Source organism: Panthera leo, chromosome F3, assembly GCF_018350215.1.
Source record: "Panthera leo isolate Ple1 chromosome F3, P.leo_Ple1_pat1.1, whole genome shotgun sequence".
Classification (NCBI taxonomy): domain Eukaryota; kingdom Metazoa; phylum Chordata; class Mammalia; order Carnivora; family Felidae; genus Panthera; species Panthera leo.
The window spans coordinates 41369735-41380515 of record NC_056696.1 but is presented as its reverse complement, the minus strand read 5'-3'; the positions used below and the strand labels follow the sequence as shown (position 1 = coordinate 41380515).

General features: G+C 48.5%; 1 protein-coding gene across 3 annotated transcripts in view; it reads right to left on the bottom strand.

Moving 5' to 3' along the window:
- Nucleotides 1-1759: 1759 nt before the first annotated feature.
- Nucleotides 1760-10781, bottom strand: part of PPP1R12B (protein phosphatase 1 regulatory subunit 12B) — a 219437-nt gene continuing 210415 nt past the window's right edge. For all 3 annotated transcript variants that reach the window (XM_042925731.1, XM_042925732.1, XM_042925734.1), the window contains one exon: nucleotides 1760-9269. In XM_042925731.1, coding sequence (XP_042781665.1) covers nucleotides 9183-9269 — 87 coding nt within the window. In that variant the 3' untranslated portion in view covers nucleotides 1760-9182. The remainder of the gene's footprint in view (nucleotides 9270-10781) is intronic.

Below are 10781 nucleotides of genomic sequence, written 5' to 3'. Positions count from 1 at the left end.
AGTGAGAATGTCTTTTTTTAATGTGTTTATTTTTGAAAGAGAGAGTGTGAGCGTGAGCGGGGGAGGGGCAGAGAGAGAGGGAGACATGGAATCGGAAGCAGGCTCCAGGCTCTGAGCTGTCAGCACAGAGCCCGGCGCGGGGCTCGAACTCACAAACCGTGAGGTCATGACCTGAGCGGAAGTCGGACGCTTAACCGACTGAGCCACCCAGGCGCCCCAGGAAAATCTGTTTTGCAGAGTGTCCAGTTATCAAGAATGAGGACGCAGCAGGCCCGTTTTCACTCATATGCCTCTGCCTAGTTCAGTAGTTCAGTTCCTGTTTTTAAAAACAGAATGAAGTTTCAGTCCCCAAAACAAGTCTCTCAAGGTTTTACACAGGCTCACCACGCCCCCAAGAACCGGAAAGGGTTTAAGTTCCTTCCTCAGTTCCCTCTACAGCCCGTGGCCCTGTCTCCTGGTCTTGAAGACCGGCGAGCCTCTGCCATTTTGTGAGCTTAGCCCAGGCTGAGATCCCAGCTCTGTGTAACGACAGCCAGGTGGGAATGGGGCCTCCGGGCCCAGGCTGGGGCTGGCCGGTAAGGCCCAGGCTGGGGCTGGCCGGTAAGGTCCAGGCACAGATCTGGTCTTGCTGCTTTAGTTCCTGAGCAGGGTAGGCTGGGTGGCCCGGTAAGGTGAGGGGCAGGAGCCTGCTCAGCCCAGGGACTGGGGATTTGTCCAAGGCGACTCTCCTGAGAACGTGAGCTCTCCACCGTGGGCTCGTCCCCTCTGCAGAAGACTGGACCACTTGGCCGCTAGGGGATACTCCGGCTCTGCCTACCTCAGCAGGTCCAGCAGGGGTGGGGTGGGGGGGGGTGGGGTGGGGGTGGGAATCCAGAAAGAGAAAGGACACTTGCTGTTTAGAAGGCCCTCGCATCACACGCGCTGCTTTGCCTCTGTTTCGGGCCCCAGGGCAGGTCTGAACTCTTCAACCATGACATCATGTGTGTTTGTTCTGTTGCTGCTTGGGCTACAAGCAGCTGGGTGACAGCAAGGGAAAAGAATCTTTCCTCCCCGACTCCCTGTGCTTGCGCCAAGTCAGTGACCAGGGATTTCTGCTTGGCAGAATGCACAGGGCTGAGAAAGCCAGAGGCAGGGCTTGCTGGATGGAGAAACCAGACCCGAACGTTGGCCGAGCGAGGTCGGACCTGGCCTCCCACCTGCCAAGGCTGCCAGTGGGCCTGAGCAGCCTCCTCCCTGCGCATGGCTCCTTTGTTCGGAGCTTGGATTTAACCTCCGATAACCCCCAAGTTAGCTACCTTTGTAGTCTGAAGCTACAGAGTGGTTTTGGCTCTTTTGAGTCAAACAGCGACCTAGGGAGGGCCATTATGTATATGGCAGAGAGCTAAGGGTGAGAGCCGGGAGACCTCCAGGAGCCCAAGAAAGCTACCGCCTCTCTAGCCCTCTTTTGTCCATTCGCAAGAGGACAATAGTGTCCATCTAGCCTGCCTCCACACCTGTCAGTGAGCCTTGCTCTCTTCAAAGAAATAACCGTATTTCTAGTCACTCGACACTGGGAATCTTGATTTCTTCTAATGGTTCTTTTGAACCTCCAATCTAGGCTTTTCCTGGGCCCGACTCCAGAGACCCTGCTCTCAAGGACAGTGATTCACTTGCGGCTCTTCCTGGGACAGAGGCAGGAGGGGGAAGCCCTCAAGTATTGGAAGGGGCTGCCCCAGATGGGAGATTCTATAAACTCATTTCCTGAATTGTGGAGACGTAGTCACAAAGTTAAAACACGGTTTTATTTACTCATTTATAAATATGGTTGTGTTTACAGGCATCATATAGATGTGAATATTATTATTCCCAAACTTTCAAACACAGAATACTTAATAATACTATATAATAACAACCAGTAAAACAAAATCATTCATCTCAGGGTTGAAAGGCCACTCAAAATTGCATAAAAATACATTCAATTCACAAAGCGAATCTGGCTCCCCTCCCTAAATGCCCCTAGCCCGCCCCAGGTGTATTTACAAGGGACTGAAATTAATCCACACAACTCAGCTGGAAACGTTACTTCTGGCGCTTGAACTGCGGTGGAAGTGAGGTTGGGAGTAAAGAGTGGAGTGAGTGGAGAAGACACAAAATTCAACCCTGAAAATGGGAGAGGCATGAAGACCCCAGAGCAGTTCTTATAAGCTCTTCTCGCCCCTATCTGATCAAGGTCAAGGCAGAGGAAGAACGGAGGGAGGGAAGCCGTAAAGACAAAGGCTGAGTCTGAATGGCGTAAGTCCGTACATTCTCCGAGAGCAGGGAGTGCGTGGGCAAAACGTGTTCCCTCCCTCTTCAGGGAGATGACGGCCCTACTTAGGTGCCAGCTAGGTGGCAGGCCCGATCGTTCAAGGGCTCAAGGGACACGAACTAGAAGCAGAGTTATTGTGGATTTGTGCATCCTTCCAGAACCCTCTCCTACCCCTGCTGGTGTTCTGTGCTTGAGCCCCTACGTCCTTCTTCCTCTAATGGCTCATTATTTGGCCTTCTTCACCAGAGGACACACTGGGATCTGTCCCAGGCTTCAGTGGTGTGGGAGGGAGAAAAGGCAAGGTCAGATATGTTAAGGTGAGAGTCTAGTAAATGCTGACATCACATGTCCCTGTTCAGGATCTGCACTCATCCCCCAACTCTGGTTTTGTGGGACTTCAGAGGCTCAGACAGGCTCACTGCAGTCACTGTGCCTTTCCTGAATCTTCTCCTGCAAGGCAGCAATGGGCTGAAGTTTTCTTCTGAGAAGACACTCTGTCTCTAGCTGGAAATAGTCAAAACTCTCAGAACAAAAACTAGACACGGCTACCCATGGTCTCTCTGGCCAGTCTGTGGAGAAGTCGAACAGGCCCGCCATTCAAACCTCATTTCCGAGAGGCCATTGGCACAGCCAGGGACCTCTGAAACTAGAAGAGGGTGGTGGTGGTGGTAGTTGTTGGCGTATGGAACTCCTCCAGGAATCATGGCTGATTTGTGGAAAACCTCCTCCCCTAAGTACCATCAGCGCCAAGTGAGAAAAGCAAAGAACAAAGAATGGAGGAAGATGAGAGAGGAAGGGTGAATGGTATGTTTTCCCGGGGGGGGGGGGGGGGGGGAGAAGGACATAAGAGCACCCTCATGTTACTTTAAGGGGACACCCAAGAAGTTTATTGGAAGCGTGAGGGGGAAATTTGGAGAAATAACGGAAAGTATCACTCTGGAAGAATCACAGTCCAAAATGATAAGCAGATGGGAGAATGGCTCAGGGAGAAGTCCTTTAGGGGACTGGAACGGCAGGGGGAAAGCAAAATATAAAATAAAAAGAATGAACAGGACAATACACTTGGATAAAACTGGTTCATCAAGAATATGCCAGACTTCCTTCTGAAAGCTCTGTGCTAGCAAATGTGCATGTGTATGCACACAGGCTGGAAGCCAGAGTGCTCTCCAAATTGTTAAACCTCTTTAGGTAAGATCATTCGTCAATTTGTCACTCATCGGTGGTGCCTGTCTGTAAACACAGCCTCTTATTACAGTTCTTCCTGAGGGGCTTCCGGGACACTGGGTTGCAAGCCACACTAGGTACAATTTGACGCTCACCCACAAATCTCAAAGGACAAGTGAATGCGTCTCTTCCCCTGTAGTCGTTGGCAGGCTAGTCAAGATTCTCGATTTGGTTTTTCTCCGTCCCCAGAGACCACCTCCTTCCCGAGTAGCTGTGACAATAACAGTTCCTGGGCAGCAGCGAAGTTGATCTGTTTTCCAATCTAATCAGAACACAAGCGATCAATAGCTGTTCCCTGATAGGGTCCGCTGCTCCCAAGCAATGTCGATACCCATTAGGGAAGCTGATTAAAATCTGCGCTCCGCTGGGGGCCAAAGGATGAGGGCACCAGAGAGCCAGCACTCATTCCCCTGCATGCGGCTCCACGGCTCAGTGACCCCTTCCTCCGGGGCTGGCGGCCTCCACGCTGCTCTTTGTTCTGCCTTCTTCCCACCTTCCCACTGCAGCTCATGGCCACCTCCCCTTTCAGGGTCTCTGTCCTTCCACTCTGCTCACACCCGGTCCTGCAGGAGGCTTGTCAGGGCTGAGTGCTGTTCTATGCAATACGGCTGTGTGGACTTAGGGTCTAAAGCTTTTGCTGCCCTGGTAGAGTGCTCCTGCAGACCTGCTTAAAGGAAGGACCATCGTGAACAGCACTGGAACCTCCTACTTCTAGTCCAGAATCCAGAGGAGCTCAACAGAACTAAAGGCTGAGGTTCTCACTGAGGAAAATTCTCTTGCTGCTACAGGGCAGAATTTAAGACTATGAGCAAGCTGGTGCTAAGCAGAAAGGCAATGTCTGCTCTTTGGATGCGAACGGCCACGTAGACCACATTCGAGAAGGTGGAGGAAAGGTAGGTGGAGGAAATCTATGAAGGAGCAGCTCTATTTCCTATTAAAACAATTTGTCCAAAGGCTGCCTGCAACAAATTGCTTTGTATCCATTTCCCCATGAGCTCCAATTTCCACCTCTGCAGGTTTTAATATTCTTACCCAGCCATTAGGAGGAAAAGCAATTGCCAACACCATTCAATTACCCTCAGTATTAAATTCACTTTCTAACAAGGATGAGAAGCCAACCTTGACTTGCTGATGTTAAAACAGTTTGAATCCAGAAGAAACCAAGAATTTTTGCCCTTGGAAAGAGCAAAAATTCTGAGTGTAAGAAATATTCTGAAATTCCTAGGTATAAACAAATCACAGAATCTGAAGCCTAGAAGGGATCTCAAGGATTATCAGTCCCACCGCCATTTGCAGACAGGGAAGGTGCCTTTCCCAAGGTCCCAAGAGTTGGCCCTCGAATCCGATGTTCTGACTCCTAGGGGCTTATCCCTTCATGTTGCCTTATTCTGCCCTCAAAGCTGTCTTGCTTATTGGGCCAGAGGAATCACATCCTTTGATGGGTTGAAATCTGCCTTAAAAACCAGCATGGAGGCCAAGATCTGCAGTTACAGTTGGGCCTACATTTGGGCAGGGACCACCAATAATTGACAACTGTGTGTCTAAAGTTAGGTGCAGTGTTAGCACAAACGACGGCCCCTGAGAATGGTTGGAAGAGAAGGACACCAGCCGGGGTCCATGTAGTGTGACGTCCTTAAGCTCTAGTGGAAATGGTGGCTCACTGGGTGGGGTGGAATTAGGTGTCCCCCCTGCCTATTGGCTCAGTTGCCGAATCCTTTACACACTTTCCCTTTTGTGGTGCAAAGCAGCCTGGAGGCCGAATAGCTGACAACACATTAAATAGTTCTCTCATGTCCATGCCGCTTCTGCTCACCTTGCACCCACCACCGCACACGGAGGGCACCCACGTCGCCAGGACCTTCTCCTGTGCCAGCGGCCGGGGCTGAAACGCTGGCCATTCTCGGAGGGGAGGCAGTGTATCTGTCTGTTTGGTGAGGAGAGGCTGCACTGGGGCCAGAAATCCAGAGACCGAACCAATTGCATGGCCTTGAGAGTTTCTTTTCTCATCTCTGGCTCAGTTAAAAGCCCCTGATAGCAAGACAGTTCACACACATTTTTGTGGGATTCATAGGCTGATACGTGGGGTTTCAGCCTTCTTGGAACTGCCCAATAAGCACGTTTTGTTTTGGGCAGGGAAAGCATGTGAAATGATCCAAACCAGAGATCTGAAGCCTCCTTCCACCAGTGGCCTCAGACAGCAATGCATGCATCTTGGTCTCAAACATGGAATGGGGGACAGGAAGGCCCAGAAGAGAAGAGAACACATCCTGCTGTTGGATAGGACACGGCAGGGAGGTTCCAGGAAATATCAAGTGAGACTGCCCAAAAGAGAATTCAGTGCACTGAATAAGCCCAGGGCAGGTCTATTCTTTAGATTCTTTCAAGGCAACACCCCAAGATTTGCATAACCCTGTTGCACTAGAGACCGGGACTGGGGTCAGAGGCCATCATGCCCAAGAGCTATCTGGAAAAGAATAAGCAGCCCTTGAAAGACAAATAGGCAAGGCAGTGAAACTTCAGCCAGAGAATCTCTGGAATGGCCAAACCATTACTCCCAAAGGTGTGGCTTGGTTTTGAAAAATATCAAATTAATGAGAACAGAGGATATAAAGCTGTACTGAGAACCTTCTCCTCCTCATTCTGATATTTCATGTAAAGACTAAAGTGACACAGCCGGGCCCCAAATTGTTGGCCAGACCGGCAGTATTCATGCAGCTTTGAGCTATCTGGGGTGCTCATGGGCATCCAAACCAGCAGGTTGAGGACAGAAGTTCTGTGGCCACCAGAGAGACCAACAGCACAAGAGAAGGGAGGCCTGCTGTGGCTGGCACCCATGGTGCACAGCTGGTCATTAGGTCTCTAACCATCACTCCTGGGGCTTCCAGTCAATCCAACTGTGAAGAAAGGGTGTTTTATTTTCTGGAAAGGGACCAGAATTCAGAGTCTATCTGTCTAATAAAATTAATTGCATAGGAGAGAGTGCCTGAAATTACCTAGCGTGGTTTACACTTTCATGAGCTCTTGGCCATAGAATTCAATATTCCTGAGATTGAGAAGCTTGTTAATTTTTCATCACAAGGAAAACTTTTCTGGCAAGAAAAGGCATCTTTAATGTGAAAGGGCTGTGTGAAGCAGCAGGGGCATAACACCACCCTAAGAGTTTTTAGACTCTGTCCCACGCTTTTGAAAGACACAAACAGATCTGAGGGAACTCTCTGTAACCCCCTTTACCCTGTCTATCTAACGGAAGAGGGTCAAAATGTTTTCCTAATAATTCTTTTTCTGAGAAAGAGGCAGCAACCACCCCCATCCCTTGCCCAACGTCCAGGATGTGCCAGGAGAACCAATTACTCAACACCTTGTGTTGATTTCCCCTCTCCCTAGAATGAAGGAGATGTTTATAGTGGAAGCGAGGAAACATTTTACTCTAATTTAGCATTCCCTGAGAACTGAGTGCACAGCGCTCCCATGATCATACAAAATCCTAATCAGTAGCAGCTTCTCTTGGAAAATAGTTGGAAATGGAAGAGAGACTTCTGTATACTCTAAAAATGGGGTTTTGCCAGGGGAGACATATTTCCTATTTTGGAATTAGGATCTTGAATTATAGCCTCTGGTTTAAAGAGCATGTAATGTTTCAAAGAGCCATGGAGAACTATATTGTCATTTTCTGGAAAGAAATAAAAAATGGACAGAGGTAGTATATGTTAAGAGAATGGATCACTCAAAGCGCTGAATATCACGGGCAGCTCTAAAATGAGGAGAATTTAAATGACTTGCACACTCAAAATAAACAAACCAAGGGAGAATACCGATAAAGAGCAAATACGTTGAGTATTAATATTGGGTCATCACCAAGGACCAATGGTTTAATTTTGTGCTAATGGAGTATCTGTCCAGGTCTGGGCATATTTTAAAAGGCTGTTTTTTTCCAAGAGACGACAGACGAGATGTGACAGACAGGAAAAGTATGCCATGTGGGGAGTGCCCCAAAGGACTGGGGAAACATCAGCTGGAAGTAAGGTTAAGGGGAGATCCCCGCCTCCACATATCTGAAGGGTTGTCACATCAAAGGGCAGTACTGGACAACGTGGAGAATCCACAGGCAGACCTTAACTCATGTTAGGAAAAACTTTCTGGTTATCAGAGTTGCCCAACTTCCAAGGATTAAGTGCACAGCCACCAGGGAACACCTGACCGTGGTATGTGTGTGTGTGTGGGGGGGGGGTCCCTGTGACACAACAATGGAAAGCTCCATCATACGATCTCTGGGCTTTGCCAAAGATTCCATGACTCTCATGAATGGGTTGGAAGGATCTCATCACTTTCAACCTCTGTTAAGAAGTCATTGTTCCTGCTGGCTTCTAAGGAAACAAAGGTCTCTCCCCTAAATCTAGCCACCAGAAACAGTCACATTCACCACCATTATCACAGCACGATGGGCTGCCATCTTGTACCTTCTTTGTCACGAGGTTGCAAGTGTCCCCAGCTACTCTACTTTATACCATATGTCTTTCCAACCTGCTTTCACTCCCTAGTCTACCTCCCATCAATCTACCCTCCTCAGCTCTCATGCCTCCTTGCGAGGACTTCCTTTTTCATTAGGAGCAGGTGCCAGAGTGAAGAGAGGAAAACAAGGTCAAAAGGCGGTGAGGCGGAATGGGGTGTTCAGAGCCCAGATTTTCTACTAAAGAAACTCACTGTGTAGGGAAAACATGTAGGAGATGAGAACAGTGGGCTGACATTTATGCCATGGTCTGGCTTTTCAGCGAGAAGGCCGGTGGTGCTGCCACCAAGGCAATTCTTCTGGTCTCCAGAGTGCCCCAGGAGAAATGACTTTCCATAACGGCCAAAGGCAAGGGAGGTCAGATGCTCCGTTCTAGCTTTTACACCATGTGGTGAGGTGGTGGAGGGGAGACAGAAAGAAAAATAAAAGGATAGAAAGGAAAGGAATAAATGAAGCCAGGGTCATCTGAGCCCTGGGGAAGGGGACGAGGCATGAGGGAGGAGTAGGAGTTAAGACTAGTCAGGGATGTTACTGGGTTGTTGATAGAAAAAATAACAGTAACACCAGCAAGGAGTTAGAGAAAAGTCAGTTCCTGAGGTGAAGACTAGCAGAGACCTTCAATGCAGAGTCACTGTCACCTTGAATCTAATGGAAACACAGCTCCAGAAGCTGTCGGATGATTTTGCCAACATCCTGTTTCTCTTGGCATCCCAGACAGGATCCTGGAGTGGCCACCATAAGACTCACCTATATCAGAGGACACTGGAAGAGCGTGAAAGGCTGTGGGGTAGTGGTTTGGGTAGAGGCCTTACGTGTTTGGACCAAATCCAATGTGGACAAGTAGCTGAGCAGCAGGAAGTTGGGGTCCACAGCTGAGCCTGGTGTACTCCCCAAGGCCTTCTCCAGATGGCTCGAATGGCTCCAATTATCACAATCATGCTTCAATTAAAACTGTCATAAAACTCAGGGGGTGGGGGTATAGGAGGAACAGGGCACTGAGAGTGCAGAGGAAATGTACAGTGCAGAGAAGGTGACTGGAAGAGGGGCAGAAAGAAGTGGTCCTTCCACCAAAACATTCACTTCTTTTGGTTGGAAGACAATGGCTGGAAAAGAGGCATGGGGGCAGCAAATGCCGTCCTATCCCTCCTAAATCTGGAGCCTAGTCTATTTGGACAGTTTGCTGATGACTCTGATGAGGGCACCATTTTCATCTTTCAGCCTCTGGTTGTCGGATTTCAGTTCTGTTAACACCTGTAGGTGACAGAGGGAAAGGTGTGTTAGAGCTTGGCATGATCAACTCCTCTGCCCTCCCTGACCAGACCAGGCCAGCCCAGTGGGCGGGGCCTTTGGAGGCAGCTGATACAGTGAAGTGTCCCCATGCCTTCTCCCGGGGATGAACTTCCCCTGAATCTTCCTACTTATTGAGTTGGTAATGCTCGTATTAAGGGAGACCACAGCCCCTCCATCTTTTGAACTAGCATATTTAGCAGTATCTTATTTCTTTGTATGCAGGCTTCATGTTCCGCACCATGTATCCTTTCATTCTCCTGAGTCAGTTACTGTTTTCATTGATTCGTGCCCTTGAACTCACTTCAAGTCTGGAGAAACTGGGGAGAATGCCAAAGTGAGCTGCTAGGGGCACAGGGAAGAAATTTAGAAAGGAGCATTGGGTCAACTAAAAGAGTCAAAGACAGACACTGCTTCACACCCCATCAAAAATAGGAATGCAGGGGAGAGGGGGCACAACTCAGCTTTCTGTCACACCCACAGGATGATTTAAGGTCCTCCTTCTAGTGCCTTCTGTGATAAAAGCCACCAAAATTCTCGCTGGTCATACTACACGTATCCACTTTCAACCACTAAACCCAGGGGGCTTACAGATTTGGCCACCACAGAGCTGTGAAGCACAATGAGTGGTGGGTATATGTTTAATAATCCTTGCCCAAAGCTCCCCAGTGGTAGTTACCAAGGGATACCAGGGTGCCTTATTGGCAATTTTAGGGAATTCGTGTTACAAATCCAGGAAACAGGTGCTTTGGGGGATGGGGGAATAGAGGTTTCAATTCTATTGCAAAACAAAGAAAAATAGCAGCCTTTGTTTTCAATCTTTGCAAAACAAAGGCAAAATAGCGGCCCCAAGCCCCAGTCTGGATATCCAAGTCTTTATATTGTAAACAGGCACTCTGACAGGTATGTGACGCATCTAAAAACCATAATGGGATGTTGATGAGGATGTAGTTTATGTGCGGGCCCTGCTGGCAGTTTAGGGAGACTTAGGTTAGAGGGTAAGCACATCTTCACTGTGAAGGCTACAAAAATCCACATCTATTCGATACAAAAGTGCTTTGATTGATTCGTCATCAAACCAGTGGGACTCCTGCAGCAGGTGAGGTCTCTAGTAAAGGATGGCCTGGGCTCAGGTGTCATGAGGCCAGTTTCATTCTAGTTCTGGCTCTGCTATTAACCGCTTAGGGGATCTGACTGTACCTCAAGAAATAGAATTTTCGTTTCTTCAATCTCTTACGGAGGATGTAGATTAAATGATACAAATACATATGTGTATGCGCACATGTTTGTATCACAGAGACGAAAGGATTTGTATTAATGGAACAAAAAGAACACAGTATTGAATATCCATACTGTGGAAGGCACTGGACCAGAGGCTCTCACTCCCATGGTCTCGTCAGTACCTCATGAGTCTGTGACACAGTTGCTATCCTTATGTCTACAAATGAGGAAATGAAGAATTTCGTAACTAGTCCA